This window comes from Drosophila yakuba, chromosome 2R (assembly GCF_016746365.2).
Source record: "Drosophila yakuba strain Tai18E2 chromosome 2R, Prin_Dyak_Tai18E2_2.1, whole genome shotgun sequence".
NCBI lineage: Eukaryota > Metazoa > Arthropoda > Insecta > Diptera > Drosophilidae > Drosophila > Drosophila yakuba.
The window spans coordinates 17764830-17782634 of record NC_052528.2 but is presented as its reverse complement, the minus strand read 5'-3'; the positions used below and the strand labels follow the sequence as shown (position 1 = coordinate 17782634).

The following is a 17805-nucleotide window of genomic DNA, read 5'->3' as shown; positions in this document are numbered from 1 at the left end:
CATTAAACACTCAAAAAAAAGATGGTGTTACTACTAACACGGAGTTTCATAAAATTGGAAGGTAAAAATGAATTGCTGACAGATTTTTTATTAACATAAGTCTGTATTTTGGCCGCATGCCTATGATTTACACTGTGTATTACATGTAAAAAGGCGATTGGCCATTGAAGCGTTTAAAGTTGTTGTACACGGTTAACTAGTTGCACTTCTTGAGAGGAATTAATTAAGTTATTATATTTTGTATGGAATACGAATTATATTGTATCTACACCTGATGCACCGTGTAACTTCAACTTAAAGATATAAAGAAAAGTTACTTAGATACATAGAGAGAGAGAGAGAGAGAGAGAGAGTGATAGAGATTGAGAGAGCGGGACACCAATGCATGCACATCTAAAAATGAAAAGCGCCTTGAATTTGTGGCCATGGCTTCAAGGATAACCCTAATTTGGCCTAGTCGGAAAACTGTTCATTTCCGCTTTGGCAGCTTGTAGTCGGTTGGCGGATGCAGCTTCAGATGGTCCAGGAACACCGGCTGCATGTCCGCCCGCCACGAGATCTCCTCGCGAGCTCGGACGGGTCCGTCTTTGCAGGTCAGCCAGTAGGTGCTCATGAGTCCTTTACCCTGAAAACGAAATTATGATTTCACCAAGGGCTAACGGTACGTATGAGCATTATGCATGTTACTCAAAAACAAATATTACTCATACGCAGTGTGAACATCTCAAGTAAAGTTGGGTTGTGAGAATGCTGAATTAAATTTGAAACAATTACCTTGACATCGATGAGGCCGCGGTGCTCGGTGCGGAATCCGCCCACCTGTTGCAGCGAGTCGTGCATCTCCTCGGTGATATGTATCTTCTGGGCCTCGCCGGTGCTCTCCATCCGCGAGGCCGTGTTCACCGTGTCGCCGAAGAGGCAGTAGCGCGGCATCTTGGTGCCAACGATGCCGGCGACCACCGGACCCGTGTGCACTCCGCATCGTATTTGAACAAACTCGTCGCCTGCCCGGGGAATCCGGAACACCGACGAGGCGTCCAGCAAATCAAGGGCCATTGTTGCTATCTCGCTGATGTGCTTGTTCCCTGCAGAGGCAGCGGGTTGGAAAGTTCCATGGCATAAATTACGCGCATGGCCACAAATGAAATTTAAATTAGCGCAAATCTTTTTGGGGCAGTCAAGCAGCGGGACGTTGCCGGCAGGAGGGGTTTAAATGACTGAATGACTGACAGCTGAATTTGCATAAATTACCGTTCTTCACTGGCAGACCCGATGCCACCATATATGAGTCCCCAATCGTCTCCACCTTATAGACATCGTAGCACTCGATGCGCTCGTCGAACACCCGGTAAATTGAATTCAAGAAGGTCACCACCTGAAAGCGAGATTTGTTCGCCATTAAAAAATGTTTGAGTAATAAATATTATACTTAAATATAAAAAACATGAAAGAGCAGATTAAAGTAGTGGTATTTTACCTCCAGCGGTGTGCAATCCGCAGCTATTTCGGTGAAACCCACGATGTCGCTAAAGTAAATGGTGACTGCCTCGTAGAGCTCGGCGGGCACCTGTCAGGAAGTCAATTAGACCTGGTTAATACCCACCCACCCACTTAGCTACCCAGACTCACCTGCTGGGTCTGTTTCAACTGCATGGCCACACTTGGTGGTAGCATTTGGAAGAGCAGCGAGTCGCTTTTCCGCTTCTCCCGCTTCAGCTCCTTGGCCTTCTGGGACAGATTAAGTGCATAGAGCTATGGGATGAAGAAGGATGTGTACAAGATGGTCAATTAGCAGGGTCAAGGTAGAAACCTGTATAGTGGCAGCGGCATTTTTAACCAGCACGATGATGACCGGCGATACCAGGAGCACCACAACCAGAATCGCAATGCCAATGGCCTCCTTTCGGTCAGCCTCTACCAGTGTCTTGTCCACGTACTCCCTTAAAAATCAAAAGGGACTTAGGAATGTAATATAATGTACAATTGCCATACTTAATCAGACGTCGCAGGGCCTTTTGAATAATTCTCAGATCATCGGTATAGTTGTTCATCAGCTCATAGTACTCAATGGCACTGCGTTCATTTGACACATTTGGATTATTCTTTAGCAGAGTGATGCTCCTGTGAAAGAACTCCATGGAGGAATAGATTTCAAGAGATTACTACACTCTACACACATTTGTTTGGCGCGATGGAACCTCTTGGTGCTGGTGATGTTGGTGTACATGTACCTAAGCATGGGTGCGTAGTTCAGTGTGGAGTTGATCATCTCACGGGCCATGAATTCGTAACGCACATAGGATACGAAATTCTCAGCTGTCAAGGATCCTCGTCCATAGTACCTAATGCCAAAGGAGGTGGCGATGTTCTGGCATTCAATGCTCTTAAGGAGGTTCTTGAACCCCACTAGGTATCTGCCAGGTTTAAAATTTGACAAAAAAAGTATACGAATTTACAAACAAGCATTGATAAGTGATTATCTAAGAATTTAAGTGTATCATTACTTACCGCCAGACGCCGCTATTATCTGTTTCCTTGATCTGCTCATTCAGATGATGGAGCAATCCACGGTTTATGGATGTGTACCAGTTCATTACCTCGGTGATGGAGCTCTCCTCCGGTTCCAAACGCACCCGATCTCTGAATTCGTTTAGTCGGCTCTGGAACTCGTACCGATTCAGCATCATCTCGCGATCATCCTCATCCTCGTCGGGTGCTGTGGGAACACTGATTTCACTCCAAGTGGTCATGTTGTTCAGCGCGTGGTCCGTATTCTCAAATCTCAAAGTGAGGTTGGCTCTGTTTCAAGGAGTAAGGATTATTAATCCACAACCGGAAACGAAACCGCAAGAAGACCTACCGCTGCTTGCTGCCATTGGTGAAAATGTAGAAGGCCACTTCGGAGCGTTCCAATTGCAGTCGAGTGACCACTTTTCCCAAGTCAGTGGCGATGGTTACCTGAAATTAGAAATATACATAAATAAGAACATGGAAGGGTGTGCCTTTTAGATACATTACATCGAATATAGTACACCCATTCACTCTACGAGCACAAGTAAAGTTTATTGTTCGACCTGTTAACATCTCTTACTAAAATATAGATAAGCATGTTTACATACTTTGCCATCCTAGCCAGAATTTGGGGAATAAACTTTCTAGGGGGATTCTTCGTACTACGCTCTTCTAGTCAGGCCACCTACGATATCTTAGTTGGATTGATAAGAAAATGATAACTTCAACCAGGCAGGTGCTAAAGATCCTTATCAAAAAGATGACTTATCGCTGGCCCCCATCTGGTTAGCCATATAAAAGAGTTCCATTGCCCAGCAGTTGATCAGTTACTCAAGATGTTGTCGTCCAAGTTATTTTGTTTCGCACTGGCCACTTTGGCCTTTGGTCACATTTACCTGGTGGCCAGCGAGGAAACCATTTCCGTTTGTCCCACCGACTTTGTCCAGGTGGCTGGCAAGTGTCTCCACTTGTATAAGTCACCTAAGAACTTCTATTACTCGGATCGTTACTGTCACACCCGTAACGCCGGACTTCTGAGCATTAGGAATAAAAAGGAGTTCGATGCAATCAACGAATGGCTGCCAACTGTTGCACCTAACTCGCCGGAGTTCTGGACATCCGGCAATAAACTGGGCGGAATTGAAGATTTCTACTGGCAGAGCATTGGAATTAAGGCTTTCTACCTTCCCTGGAATGTTGGCCAACCCATTGCCACCGCCGGCGATTGCCTCACACTGCTGGCTAACGTCACCACGACCGCCGAAGGGACCATCATGGGCGAGCACCGCCTGTCCGTGACGTCCTGCATCAGTTATGCACCCCTCATCTGCCAGGCTCCTCCTCAAATCTTCAAGACCCAGCTTTGCCTTAATACTACTGCTTTCTTCGAGGCCAAGGTACCCGCCTAGGTCAAGCGAAGGGACTCCTCCTTATTCGCCATAATTGTTTGTTTTCCTAAATGATTCATAATTTGTATATAATTTCAAAATTAATAAGCTCAAAATAAAAAATAAAAATATGCAAATAAAACTTTAGATAACCTCTAGCCAATAGTTTATTTAAAAGTACAGTTTATTGCCACTTTCAATAAGGAAATTTATATTCAAAACAGCTAAAAAGTCCAGTTTTAGAAGGCCATGTGAAACCTTACTTATTTTTAAGTTATTTTTGCCATGTAAGCTTGAATAAAAATATTCGAAAACAAGATACAACGCTATTGTCGAGTTCCCCGACTGTCTGATACTCGTTACTCAGCTGGTGGAAGTGCGAAGTGAAATTTCAACATTGACAGTTTTTGGCGGCTTGTGGGCGTTAGAGTGGGCGTGGCAACATTAGCCAACCAACTTCCACTGCGTCTATGTCTCTGGAGTCTGCATACTAAATCTCAAGCTTTCTAGCTTTTATAGTTCCTGATCAAGAATATATAGAATATCTATCAACAAATCTAGCATACCCTTTTACTCTACGGGTAACGAGTATAAATAGTTTAAAAGGTGTTAAAAGATATGTTTTCTTTTTATGATTGTTATGGCAAAACAATGTTAAAACTACCAGGTTTATTGCAAACGTGTTGACAAACCAATAAGCTTATTCCAGAAGTTTGAATGCTTTCAAGAAAAACAGACAAACAAATGAATCAGAAACCATTTGACAGATTTTATAATCATTGCCAGCATTCTTTGAACAAGGGAACTCCCCCTGAAAATATATGTAATTGTCCCCTGCAGTCAAGTGATTGTGGGCTTGTTCTACTACGACACTTTAGTCCGATTGATAAGAAATTTATAACGGAGGCACGCGAAGATTTAACGAATCCTTATCAAAAATCGTACTTATCGCTGCCCCAGCTTATAAAGAGCCATATAAAAGAGTTCGATTGGCCAGTTGGGGGTCAGTTAGTCAAGATGTTGTCGTCCAAGCTAGTTTGCTTCGCACTGGTCAGTCTGGCCTTTGGTCAACTTTATCTGGTGGCCAGCGAGGATACCATTGCCGTTTGTCCCACCAACTTCACCCAGGTGGCTGGCAAGTGCCTCCTCTTGGATAATAAATGGAAGAACTTCTATGAGTCGGATCGTCACTGTCAATCCCTTAACGCCGGACTTCTGAGCATTGGCAATCAAGTGGAGTTAAATGCCATCAACGAATGGCTGCCAACTGTTGCACCCCACACGCCGGAGCTCTGGACATCCGGAAATAAGCTAGGCGCAACTGCCGATTACTACTGGCAGAGCACTGCGGAGAAGGCCCTCTACCTTCCCTGGAAGGCCGGCCAACCCATTGCCACCGCCGGCGATTGTCTCACACTGCTGGCTAACGTCACCATGACTGCCGAAGGGACCACCTTGAGCGAGCACCTCCTGGCCGTGAAGTCCTGTACCACTTGGGCACCCCACATCTGCCAGGCTCCTCTTCAAATCTTCAAGACCCAGCTTTGCCTTAATACTACTGCTTTCTTTGAGGCCAAGGTACCCGCCTAGGTCAATTCAAGGCACTTCCTCCTAATTGGCAATACGTGTTTGTATTTCTAAATGATTAAATTTCAAAAATTTATATGTTTATAAATTTGCAAGTAAAACTTTAGATAATCCGTAGTCAAAAGTTTATATAAAAGTGAATGTTAATTACCATTTCTAACAAGCTTATATCCTAAAACGAAATACAGTTAAGAAGGTTTATATTATCAAATTTCCAGAAGGCCATGTGAAATCTTAACTATTTTTTAGTTATTTTCGCCATGTAAGCTTAGGTGATTACAGTGAATAAAAATTTTTGAAAAAGAGATTAAAAAGCTTTAAATGATATGTTATCTCTCTTTTGTTTGTTTATGGCAAAGCAATGCGAAAACTATTAGATTTATTGTAAAAGGCTTAATAAACAAATTAGCTTATTCCAGAAGTTTATATGCTTTTAACGAAAACAGACAAACAAATGAGTCGTAACCATTTGACAGATTTTATAATTATTGCCAGCATTTGGGGAATCCCTTTGGAAAAGGGAACACTCCCTTAGAATATAATTATCCCCTGTAGTCAAGCGATTGTGGGTTGGTACTACTACGACACCTTAGTTCGATTGATAAGAATGTGATAACGGAGGCACGCGAATATTTTACGAATTCTTATCAAAAATCTCACTTATCGCTGCCCCAGCTTATAAGGAGCCATATAAAAGAGTTCGAGTGGCCAGTTGCGGGTCAGTTACTCAAGATGTTGTCGTCCAAGTTAGTTTGCTTTGCACTGGTCAGTCTGGCCTTTGGTCAACTTTATCTGGTGGCCAGCGAGGATACCATTGCCGTTTGTCCCACCAACTTTACCCAGGTGGCGGATAGGTGTCTCCTGGTGGATCGTAGTTGGAAGAACTTCTACGAGTCGGATCGCCACTGTCGATCCCTTAACGCCGGACTTCTGAGCATAAGCAATCCCACGGAGTTTAATGACATCAACAAGTGGCTGCCGATCATTGCACCTTACCAGCCGGAGTTTTGGACATCCGGAAATAAGCTGGGCGGAACTGCCGATTACTACTGGCAGAGCACTGGGGATAAGGCCCTCTACCTTCCCTGGAGCGCCGGTCAGCCCAATGCCACCACCGGCGATTGTCTTACCCTGCTGGCAAACGTCACCATGACTCCCGAAGAAGCCATTTTGAGTGCCCACCGCCTCACGGTCAAGCCCTGCACCCAATGGGCACCCCACATCTGCCAGGCTCCTCTGCAAATCTTCAAGACCCAGCTTTGTCTCAATACCACTGCTTTCTTCGAGGCAAAGATACCCGCTTAGGAGATCTTAATTGTTTGATTTCAAGCCCTCACATTTAGCTTGCCATAACTAAAAATTGCATATTAAATAAACTTGAGCAACTTATTCAATATATCGTAGTATTGGAAATAATCAAATATAAATTGGTGTGTAATGGTCAGAAGACCGCAATAAATATCTATGAAATCCCAATTATCTTATCGAAAACCATTTTAAAGAATGAATTAAGTAGCCATTTTAAGATAATGAATGTTAAGTAGCTGTATCTTTTGAAAGTAGCTTAAATGTAGAGTCAGCGTATTTTCTTTATCTGCGCACTGAAACTTATTTTTTGATGACTCTGTATTTTTTTGATTTGTTTATAGTGTGTTTTGCATTCTAAGTACGTGACCCCATTCAAGGACCCCCTCCATAGACCACCCACATTTTTCTCCTCATTTTCCACACTCCATCGCTTTCCATAGCTTTCCATCTCCCATCCTGCATTGGCGACTGTCTACCATAGTTGGCATTGCGTCCTTATCAATTCACTTTGTCCTCCACCGCCTCAACCCCCTTGGGTCATATATAGGTAAGTACGTTCAATACTTTCCGTTCCCTCGTTCATATTTCTCTGCAAAGTCTTCGCATTTGCATTATGGATAGATGAAGTGGGCGAATGGGGAAAGTGGGTGGGCAGAAGGACTTAGTTGAGTGCCTGGCCACGAGCTCGTGCTCCGGAACCCTTCACAAGGACTTCCACGGCACTTACCTGAGCAAACAAACCATTTCAAGGTTTGCCTCGATGGTCAAGTGAACATTGAACAAGCTGGTCATGGGTTCGCCCTATCATCTACATACTTGGCGTTTGATTGAATTGCTGTAATAAATTATAATTACGCCTCAAAAGAAACAATTTCCGGGTCGCCTTCGCTTTTGTTTGCTTCTTTTCATCTCGACGCAGCCACTCGTCCATCGTTCGCAAGGAACCCTCGTGCCCACTGACCCAACCACCTGTGCTCACCTGCGTCTCGATGTCGGCCACGGCGGAACGGTATTCCAGGATCTCTTGCAGTGTCACCGATGTTTGCACAATCAATGCCAGTATTGGTATAAATGGTAGTATTATCATCTGGAAATGGATTCGCATGTCAATGAGTGAACTTTCGCTTACAGTGGGCTGGGTACTTTGGATTTTCTTAGTTTAAATGAGTTATTTCAAACGTTGTAACAACAAAAGGTATATTTAAAGGTAGGGTTTGGTTGATAGTTAAAAGCGTATTTTCAATATCTTGTAGGTAAGCATAACTTTTAACTTCCTGGTGAAATAGGAAGTAAACAATGCTTTTCTTAGTAACCAAGATATTATATGCAGATAAGGAAATTGATTGTAGAATACTAACTTCTTGGCATACATAAGAAATGGAAGTTCCTACAAGGACTTGACCCACTGTGCCATATATTTTCATTTGCCAGCAATATGTGCTCTGCGGCGAAAGAGTCCGGACCAATCTCGACATTATCTGGAGCTGATACCCACCGGCAGAGGCAAAGCCAATGAATGGCCAAGTGGGTACAGGCGGTTCAGGTGCCGTGATTAGTCTTTATCGTGGCCCGCTAATCGCGACATTCATTAGACGCACTCTGTGGCTGCCCAGGCACGTGACTCTGACCAGTCGTTCTAATTAAGATGCATACGCGGGCGCTAATTTATGCTGCTCCGGATAAGTTGGTACTCCGCACCTGTAGAGGCGCCTCCACAGGTGCCCGTTGGTGAAACTCACCTGCATCAGCTGCAGGCGCCGACCCGTTTTTATGGCCGGATTACGGGCGGCGGCATTGCAACATCTTCCACTGCCCCCATTCGATATATCCTCGGAACTAATCGAGCGCACGGAAATTTTATCGAGCTGCAGATTGTGATGTGTGGGCACCAGGAGCAGGCCCCCCTCCCCCGTTGGGTTCACATCCTCGGGAGCCGTTCGCCCTTCCATCGGACGGTTCGATTGGCAAGTGCTAATGTCGATCTTAACGCTGGGGGTCGGCATCCTACCACTGCCGCCCGCTGGGCAAGGACTAGGGTCAGGGTTCTCGCCGGACTTGTGCGCTTTTCCATTTAGCATATTGCTGATTGTTCAGGCGAGGATGTGTAGTGCCAGTGCCTCATAAACCCGATTGCTGCACTGAGAGAAAATGTCGGGCAAGAGGTAATTTTATGTGTTTCAGAAAATGCTTTCTTGATTCAATTTCAAATTATGACTATAATAAGTATGTCAATCACTAAAAAAGGAACTGTAACAACTTAAATGTCTTTGTATGTGCATAAGCCCACTATGTAAATTAAGTAATAAAACAAAAATACGGTTTGGGTGGGCTTTTTTCGCAGTGTATTAACAGAGCAAATGTCACTGCGACTGTACATAATTGTTGCGTGTTCAATTTGTATCTGATAGTTTCACTCCGGCGACACTTGTTGAGTTTCAATGGGGCCGTAATGAGGAGGGCTCGTAGAATAATTGCAAAGAACGGCATATGAGCACATATGTATTGGTGGCCGGACCACGCCCCCACCCCGTTGCCGCCCATTTGCTGGCCGCCAAACAAATGTCAGGACGTCAGGACGTCAGGACGACGGAGGACGACAAATTTGATGGATGAGCAGCCAAGCAACCAAGCGTTGCGTAAAGGGTGGGAGTTTAGCAAAGGGGCGGGGGCTTTGAGTTTAATTGAAAGCACATTTGATTGCTGCTCCCCGGGCGGAACAGGGGTTTTCGTTCAGTGTAGCCCCAAAGTAAACAATTTGCGCGATGGCCTGAGTTTTTGTATCTATGTGGACACACATCCTGCGTCCTTTGTTGTTTCTGTTGTCGCAATGTCCGATGGTTGGTTGACTTTCCACACTTATCTTGAGCACATTTATTGATTAAAGTTTTAATTGCCTACACACTCGGAAATAATGGAAAAAAAAAGAACTCAAAAGATATGTGAATGAAGAGCTTTATTTCACATCTGTAACGTATTGCGCGGCTTTATGTGCTATTTCCGGCAGATTCCCAATCAATTGCCCAGCACGCACATAAAAAGTTTCTTTAATTTTTATTGCACAATGCCGCGCATTAAATTCACACACAACAATGACAAAAATTCAATTATCTATTAGCGACAAGTAGGAGGAATGTGTCGTTAGGTCCCGCAATGTGAGTTTTCCGTACGTGGGAGTTTTCTCCGTATTTGCCGTATTTTTCCCTTCGGTTTCCGCGATTGAATGCGAGGAGCGCCCACAGCCAACTGAGCTTAAACCTGTTGAGTTTCGACTGTTTATAGCGAGCGTGTCCTGTGGGAACAGGACCCACCCACATCTACCCCTCCCAAAGGACTTCGCATACGGAACGCTGTTATCACGATGTAAACTTTTATGAACTGTAATCTCTTGCACGCAGAATTGATGGAGTTTATTGCTTTGCTACATATTTCTGTTTGGTTTTATTTTTGGCTGTTGCAAAACCTTTTTATGTTCTTTATACATAGCAAGTTGCTGTTTGGGGTTGAGCTTCTCTTGATTAATAATTATTTATTTTCGATTTTATGAGTTACTTAGAAATAAGCTCAGCTTAAAGGGTTGCCAGTTTAGGATTAATATGACTTTCATTCAAAAAAATTCTTATATTTTAAAATATCCTTAACGGTTTTATATATTTTCTACATTTTCTATTTACATGGAATCCCTACAATTCAATCTTTACATGAAATTTACATTCTTTGATGCTTCGAAACGCAAGCTGTTAGTCAAGACGCAAACCTTTTGTAAAATTATGTTGTAGACCATGTATATATAATAAGGATAAGGCAAGAATTGGTTTGTATAAAGAAATTTTATACTACGTTTTGCACAAGATTAGATATGGTTTTTATTTATAATTATAATTTCAAATAATGTTCTTAAAATACAAAAAAAGGATGATATTGTTGCAATCGCTGGTTATCGGAAATAATTATTATGTAAGTTCTTTGGCCTACACACACCTGCACATTCTAGTCGTATTCGCATTAATATTTCATTGACAGGTCGTAAATGGCTGAGAATTCCCCAGATCGGCCAGGCTTTATTTAGATATCGAGCAGCATAAATCGTACTTTGGCAACTCTGAGCGTTCCCAATGACCCGCCTCTTCGGTCCGCGGCCATGAGATCATCCAGCCGAATCGGCATAATGCCCGCCTCGAGCTAGCGACTTTCCAAACGAAAAAGAAACGGCCGGGCATTTGCATAACTAGCTGTAAAATTGTTGGAAATTAACAGCGCAGGCGCGAGCGATTGGCTGGCATCTTGGCTCCGAATCGGAATCCACAAAAGCCGGCCATCCGCCAGAAGAGCAAACCAGTTCTAGGCGCTGGAGAATGAAAAACAAAAACCGAAAATGAGCCGGCACTGCTGTTGGTACCCACCAATGGACCACCTTGACGCTACTACCCCCCTTCTTCACATCATCTGCTCAACTCCGGCTCCATTACCATTGGCATATCTCCTCCCGGGGAACACAATTGGATCGGGTAACTTTGAACTGGTCGGGTGTCGTCCGCCATGGTGTCCAAATTGATGTTTCAATAAAGCCAATAAATTTATGACTAACGAACCAAGTAAACATTCTCCCATGCCGATTGCCCGTTTCCATTCCGGTTGACAAAGTCAGCCGAGGCGGAGTTGGGGATCTCTGGCCACCGAGATGGAGATTCGGGGAGATTCGGGGTGCTCCGTGTGCCGCAGAGATGGAGATGGTCGAGGTGTAACGGTGACAACGAGTAGGTGTCGCCATTGGTGCCACTATGAATTAATTTGGACAATTTATGAGCCAATCTCGTCGGCCGACAACTGGCTAGGAATGTGTTTAGGGGGCCATCACGGTGGTCGCTTGTCGTTTCGTAAATTGAATTATAATTTGATACCCGACTCCCCACATCCCCACATCCCCACTCCCTAGCTGGCCATCTGGGTGTTCCGATCGCCTAGGCATATATTACCGATTGATCGGGCCACATAAATCTGACACTAGCGACACAATTAGCACGGCCTTTCAGTCCCCCGTGACTCTGACTGTGACTCTGACTGCGACTGCGGCTGTGACTGAACCATGATCGTGATCGTGGAAGCAGCCACCCAAAAGTGACAGCCGCCACAGCAAAATGTACATAAATAGTTCGCATTGCTCTTGGCCCAGCTGCGAGATAGTGCGTAGAGTGCAGCAAGGATGCTGCAAGTACAAGTCGCTGGGTAAATACTCTAATTTAACTAATTATAATACAACGAACTTAAGCAACACCCAAAGCATTATGTACCAAAATTACGTATTGTATCTTTGCATCTTTTTGTGTGCCTTGCTGTAGTTAAGTTATATACGTAACTCTTTACTTAACTCTATCCTAAAAAGTTAAAGCTATTTCATCATTAACTTTCCAAAGCCCTTCATGGTCAAAAGTTAACTTTATAAGCTGCTGCTGGAATTAGGAATACCCTCTGTTAGGGCACCCAGCGACAGTCAAAAAGCGGTGGTCAGAAACGGATCTGTTCGCATGCCGTCGCCTGGCCGTGGCCCCTGAAAATGTCTCATTTAAATAACTTGCATGCATTTAGTCATACTTTTGCACCAGCCCGTTGCCACTACCCCCTCCCATCCCCCCCTATTCACAGCCCCCCTCCAGCGGACAGGCAGCGAGGATCAGGGCAGCGGAATCAAGCAGCGCATCGCGACGTCAACTTAAGTGGCCAACGGAGGTAGAACAACAATAACAACTTCGAGCACAGCGTGGCGTTCAGTGCTGCCAATTTGGTTATGGCCAAGTTAACAAAAACCATAGGTTTCTCTAAATTGGGTATTATATCTCTTATTATAAGTATAAGTAGACCTTCAGAGTTTCAGTAAAAGTTATTCATTTACAAACTAATTAAGTACAATAAGTACTGCTTTGCAAATCGAACCATTTCTGAGCTTTCAGAAGAACATCAGCTTAGCTTTGGACACATTTTAATAATCAATCTTAAATTCATTTAAAACGTGACTATTTCTATAGCAATGACTTTCGTTTACCATCATTTGGAGTACCAAAACGATCGTTGTCGCCAAATAGTTGGCATCACTATCGGCGATTTTCGAGCGCTTCCTTGGCTCTTTGAGTGTCGAGTATGCAAATGTCCCTATCCATTGCCATTCCCATTCCATCATGGACAACCACTGCACTCTGCAGCTCATCGAGGAGCTTTTGTTCTTTTCATTTTTATTTACTTGCTGCTGGTGATCGATTTTGTTCACATCACTTGTGGGTTGCTGTCGGTTTGCGCTGAACTTTCAATTGTTCTCGGATCGATAAAGTGGTACATGTGTAGGGCCAGACACCCCAGTGTTTCTATATATATATATATGTATATATATCTATATATGTCTAAATATATGTGTGTAAAGTCTGAGCCTTGTTCAGTTGACAAATTCTCGTTGAGCTCTAGCGGATTCGTGTCTGCGTCGAGAGTTTTAATTAATTCAAATGCAATTCGAACTTCGTGGCGAGTGATGTTGGGCTGATTGAAGCTGAAGGCCAGCACGTGAGTGGAGCCACTGTTACTTTTTAACCACCTCCCTCCTCAATTTTTTCTGGCAGATGCACTGCGTCACAGGTGCACTGAAATAATAGGAGTTTATAAGATATTTCAACACTTTGGTTAATCAATTTAATCTAATAATATCCAAATTTACTACTTTTACTTATCACATTTATGTTGTGTGTTTATGCTAGCTTCTTTAACTAAAATTCTTGGCACTTTTTAATAAATTTGTATTAAATAGTATTAAGAATATAATTTTTCCCAGTGCACTCCACACAAGCAAGCAAACAAAGCTGCAGACGGACGTTCATTCAGTAAACGTAAACGTTTGTGATTTGTAACGATTGTGCAGTACATAAATCAGTCATGGATTTATTGCAAGAAATGAAATTCGCCGGCTGCTCCTCAACAGCTTCGTCTTGGTCTTCTTCGCCATCTTCATCTTCATCTTCGTCTGCAGTCTTCGCTCTGCGCTCTTCACTCTTCACAGACGAGTCTTCAGTGTGGAGTCTTCAGTCTTCAGTCTCCGGATTGGTGAACGTTTGCAGCGGTCGTGAGTGGCGCTGCGTGTGGGTCGCATAAATTTCACGCTTTGCGCAGGCGCTGCCACAAATCGATGTTCTCTTTTGTTGTTGTCTGCCCCACTCCCGCCCCCTCGTACCGCCACACCCCCTCGCCAACGAGCTGTAGTCGAGCGCGGTTTTATGAGTCACGGCGCGGTCTATGCTCGTGATTTTATTAGTGGTGCCAATTTATTGGTGTCCAAAACAAGCACATATATTTAAAAAGCTAAAAATAGCTTGGCAATAGATTGTAATAAAACCACAAACATTAAAGTGGCCTATTAAAAAATGCAAAACATGTTTTGTTGTCCTAATTAGAAAAGGCTTAAAAAAGTTGTATTACATTAAACAATTTATTGTTGGCATTTACTGTCGGCTACCTAAAAACTTATTAATATGTACGTAATAAGAATGGTTATAGGATTGTAGGACAAATCAATTGGACAAATCGGTATAAGAAAATAATGCTTAAAGTTTGCAGACATTACGAAATGTTGGCTTATTTAATATATAAGGCGAAAGGGTACGACTATAAAATTTGCACAATATCTTTGCCCATCTGCAGTAAATAAGCCAGTTAAGCCGCACTGCATTAGCAGGGATTCTGGCGTGTCTGTTGCAACTTGCAACCAGGAAGTGGGGTGGACCATAACCGTGGCCCAAGCTGGTCATGAGCCGATTGGCCGGGCCCTAACTGCTGCTGCCCTGCAGCGGGTGACCATTAGGACGTGGCTTACTCACGAGTCTCAGGTTTTAGAGGAGCTGCTCCACCACCGACATCCCCCTTGGAGCGCTTGGACACGCAATGCCGCTAATTGTCTACTAAATGCCAAGCCAGACTGAAACACTCAAATGCCCAAATGCCGAGTCCCGTCCAATCCCAATCCCAATCCCAGTCACAGTCCGGCTGAAACCGAAACCGAAGCCGAGGACAGTCCCAACGAATTTATGTGCACTTCGCATTTTCAATCATATCAGATTGCATGACAGTTCTCAATTACTTTTGGCCAAACAAAACGATTTTAATTGCGAAATCGACGGAAAATGAAATTTTGTTACGTGGAACGTCAAAGAGCGATTTGCTGGGAAATTATGTAAATAGATTGAAAGCTAATCAATATACATATTCCCGATTTTAAAAGTTTGGTATTCTTATATGAGTAAAACAAAGTTATATTCTGGTAATAAAATACAAAAAGTAAATATAAGCTTGTCTGAAAATAAGACATTGTGATCAAAATAGAATATATTTTGAGTTTTGCCCAACTGATTTGCAAAAAGCTTAGCTTACAAGCTTAGCATATGCAAATGTGAGTTTGGTCAAAAGTCATTCTTAGGTTCTTCGCATCTCATTCGAAGGAAATAAATCAGTGGAGCTAATTTACATTCAAGGCTGATTCCGTGATTAATGGGTCGCTTTGTCCATATGCATATGGGATATGGGCATATGGCTCTGTTTAGCGATAAGTTCGGCATTCCAGCCTAAGCATTCAATTAAGAGACTATACTTTACCGATCTTTAAGGAGCTCCGCCTCCGACAACCTGCCGTTTCTGCGCCAGACTAATCCTTAAGCGGGTTCGATGCACTTTCGATTTCCCTTTTTCTGGTTTTATTTTTCTTTTTTTTTTTGGGTTTGTATAACCGTTTGGCGGGCTCGGTACCGTTAGCTTTTGGCCCGAATCGAAAACTACAATGTATAATTTATGGCCTGCAGACTTGGCCTAATCCCTGGCCTAATCGTCTTTGCCCTGGCTTCTCCCTGCCCACACGAACGATAGGGTCCACTCAACTCACCTTACCTCTCATCTCATCTTCACTTCTCTCCTCTGCTCTTAACTCATCTGGTCGGCCGACATTTTACTTTCTTGGCCCGGCTTTTGGCGCTTTATTTTGCTTTCGTTTTACCTCGCTCTGTGTTTCGTTTCATTTTCTGCCTTCATAATTTATTATCGCCTCAAAAGCATCTCAATTATGGCTCCTGGCCAGACATGAAACCATCGAAGCGCGGCCCATATCAGTGGGGAATACTACAAGCTGGCTGCTGCTGCTGGCTGCTATCTGCTATCTGCATTCGTTTTCTTAATCTGCCGGCGCAATTACAAAACTCTTACAAAACCTTATTCAATTAAATTCGCATGATGCTGTCGCGAGCGGCGTGTAAATGCTACCCGCTGACCAAGTTCGAGATTTGGCAACAGTTTATCCGAGTAAAGAGTCGGGCGAGATAAAGACAATGCTACAACCTACACTGGAACAAGCAGGAGGTAATTAATAATTTATTATAAAAATGTTAAATCAGAAAAGTTACAAATCAATTTGTTTTGTAAGAAACACAGAAGATATTAAGTTTCATTTAAAAGATACCCAGAACCAAAATCATTAGTAATAACTATTTTAGAACCAACAAAGCTTTTTTATAAGACATCAGTAATTTATTTTGCGTGTATTCTGCAAAGGGGCGGAGGAGGCGTGGCCGGGAGCTTACACACAGAGGCGGCTTCAATTTCATCCTCGCAATCGTGATGTGCTTTTGATTGCCCCAAGCCGAGCAGCCATGATCGTTGCCGCCCCCCTCAAAAACTACAAAAAAATACAAATCGCTGCCATTGTTGTCAGCTCCTCTGGTGTTCTTTCCACCTCTTATTGCGACTGCCATTACGTCTGCACACTTTTACTTTCGGAATCCGCCATTGGGGGGTTTTTCCATTCGTATATCAAGCCAACTACCGCCGGAACTATAAATTCGAGTGGTGCGTCATTAGTGTCCCTCCATCTCTCCATCGGGATTATCGCAGACAAATTGTCGTCATGTCTTCGCAACGAGGGATGCATTTCAATTTATTTCGGTTTTCGGCTATCGCAGGTGGGGCCTACGTAGAATGAATGAGTGCCTTGTGGCAGGTGCCGCATATTTTGAATTGTTTTCTTTTGCCGCTGGCTGATTTATGCATTTTTCTCTTCAAAACTCAAAACTCAGCAATTCATTAGTTGTCAGTGGGTTGAATGAGCAACAAGTGGGTATGCCTGCCTCATGTGATATCTCTTGTGTTTGTCTGGCCAACTAGATACCTCTTAAAAAACTATCAGTATGTGTGATTCAATTTATAAACATTAAGTTGTGGTTAAGGTAACTTATGTTCTCTTAGGTGCAGCGATATTTGCGACAAAAATCTGATCATATGGCTAACCCCTTGCCTAGTATTCCCTTGACCATTTTCAAGGGGTATTTCCAATAGGAACTACTCTTGAAGATGAAGTCGAAACATGCCCCATTATGACATTAGATATTCCAGGCAGAAACGCTTTGCCTAGCCGGTGACATTTATTGTTGTTTTCCTGTTTGGGCGAACTGGACAACAAAGACATACCTCCACATACATAACTCATTCGCGAGTGAAGGCGATGACAAACGGCTTCCATTTCCTCATTATCGATTGATATCTCGATACTCTCCGACTGCCCAAATTCGCTGAGGGACAAGTTCGACTCTTACTTGGACTGATGATTGAGGAGTTGGAGAGGCTGGGATGTATGTACATGTACAAGTATATCTGACAGAAGTATGCCAAAACTGCAAAATTCGTGTATTTCGTTTCATCGGCGGTAAACGGTCCAAAGAGAACGAGGATTTCGGTGACTGAAATGCGCTAATTACACGCACTCGGCAATCGTTAATTGAAGTTGTCAAGCGGGGCATGCCACCAAATATGCGCCGCAATGCCAATGCCAAACGATGCCGGGCGATCTCAGATTCGCGGGAAATCAAAAGCGCATGGGGAAATGGAGAACGACAAGCGGGTAGCTTCTGGACATGGATACAATGTTGCTGCCCCCAATTATCCGCGAATTGAGCTAAAACCAACGAAAATGCTGCCGGCCAGCGAATGGCGCCATTAATTA

The 17805-nt window shown here is 43.5% G+C and overlaps 4 protein-coding genes across 4 annotated transcripts; 3 read left to right on the top strand and 1 right to left on the bottom strand.

Moving 5' to 3' along the window:
* Positions 1 to 68: 68 nt before the first annotated feature.
* On the bottom strand, positions 69 to 10064 carry LOC6531123. Its single transcript, XM_002091921.3, has 13 exons — positions 9962 to 10064; positions 8534 to 8932; positions 7774 to 7881; positions 2861 to 2958; positions 2509 to 2799; positions 2178 to 2414; positions 1993 to 2121; positions 1811 to 1940; positions 1630 to 1752; positions 1478 to 1567; positions 1252 to 1375; positions 775 to 1085; positions 69 to 625 (listed from the first exon to the last, which is right to left on the bottom strand). The coding sequence occupies exons 2-13, from the start codon at positions 8870 to 8872 to the stop codon at positions 470 to 472; spliced, it is 2136 nt and encodes a 711-aa protein (XP_002091957.1). The 5' UTR covers positions 8873 to 8932; positions 9962 to 10064; the 3' UTR covers positions 69 to 469.
* LOC6531126 (C-type lectin domain family 2 member L) lies at positions 3328 to 4023 on the top strand. Its single transcript, XM_002091924.3, has one exon. The coding sequence runs from the start codon at positions 3348 to 3350 to the stop codon at positions 3918 to 3920; it is 573 nt and encodes a 190-aa protein (XP_002091960.1). The 5' UTR covers positions 3328 to 3347; the 3' UTR covers positions 3921 to 4023.
* LOC6531125 lies at positions 4902 to 5813 on the top strand. Its single transcript, XM_002091923.4, has one exon. It carries the CDS (start codon positions 4917 to 4919, stop codon positions 5487 to 5489), a length of 573 nt encoding a protein of 190 aa, XP_002091959.1. The 5' UTR covers positions 4902 to 4916; the 3' UTR covers positions 5490 to 5813.
* Positions 6200 to 6962, top strand: LOC6531124 (C-type lectin 37Db). Its single transcript, XM_002091922.4, has one exon. The coding sequence runs from the start codon at positions 6219 to 6221 to the stop codon at positions 6789 to 6791; it is 573 nt and encodes a 190-aa protein (XP_002091958.1). The 5' UTR covers positions 6200 to 6218; the 3' UTR covers positions 6792 to 6962.
* Positions 10065 to 17805: the final 7741 nt, after the last annotated feature.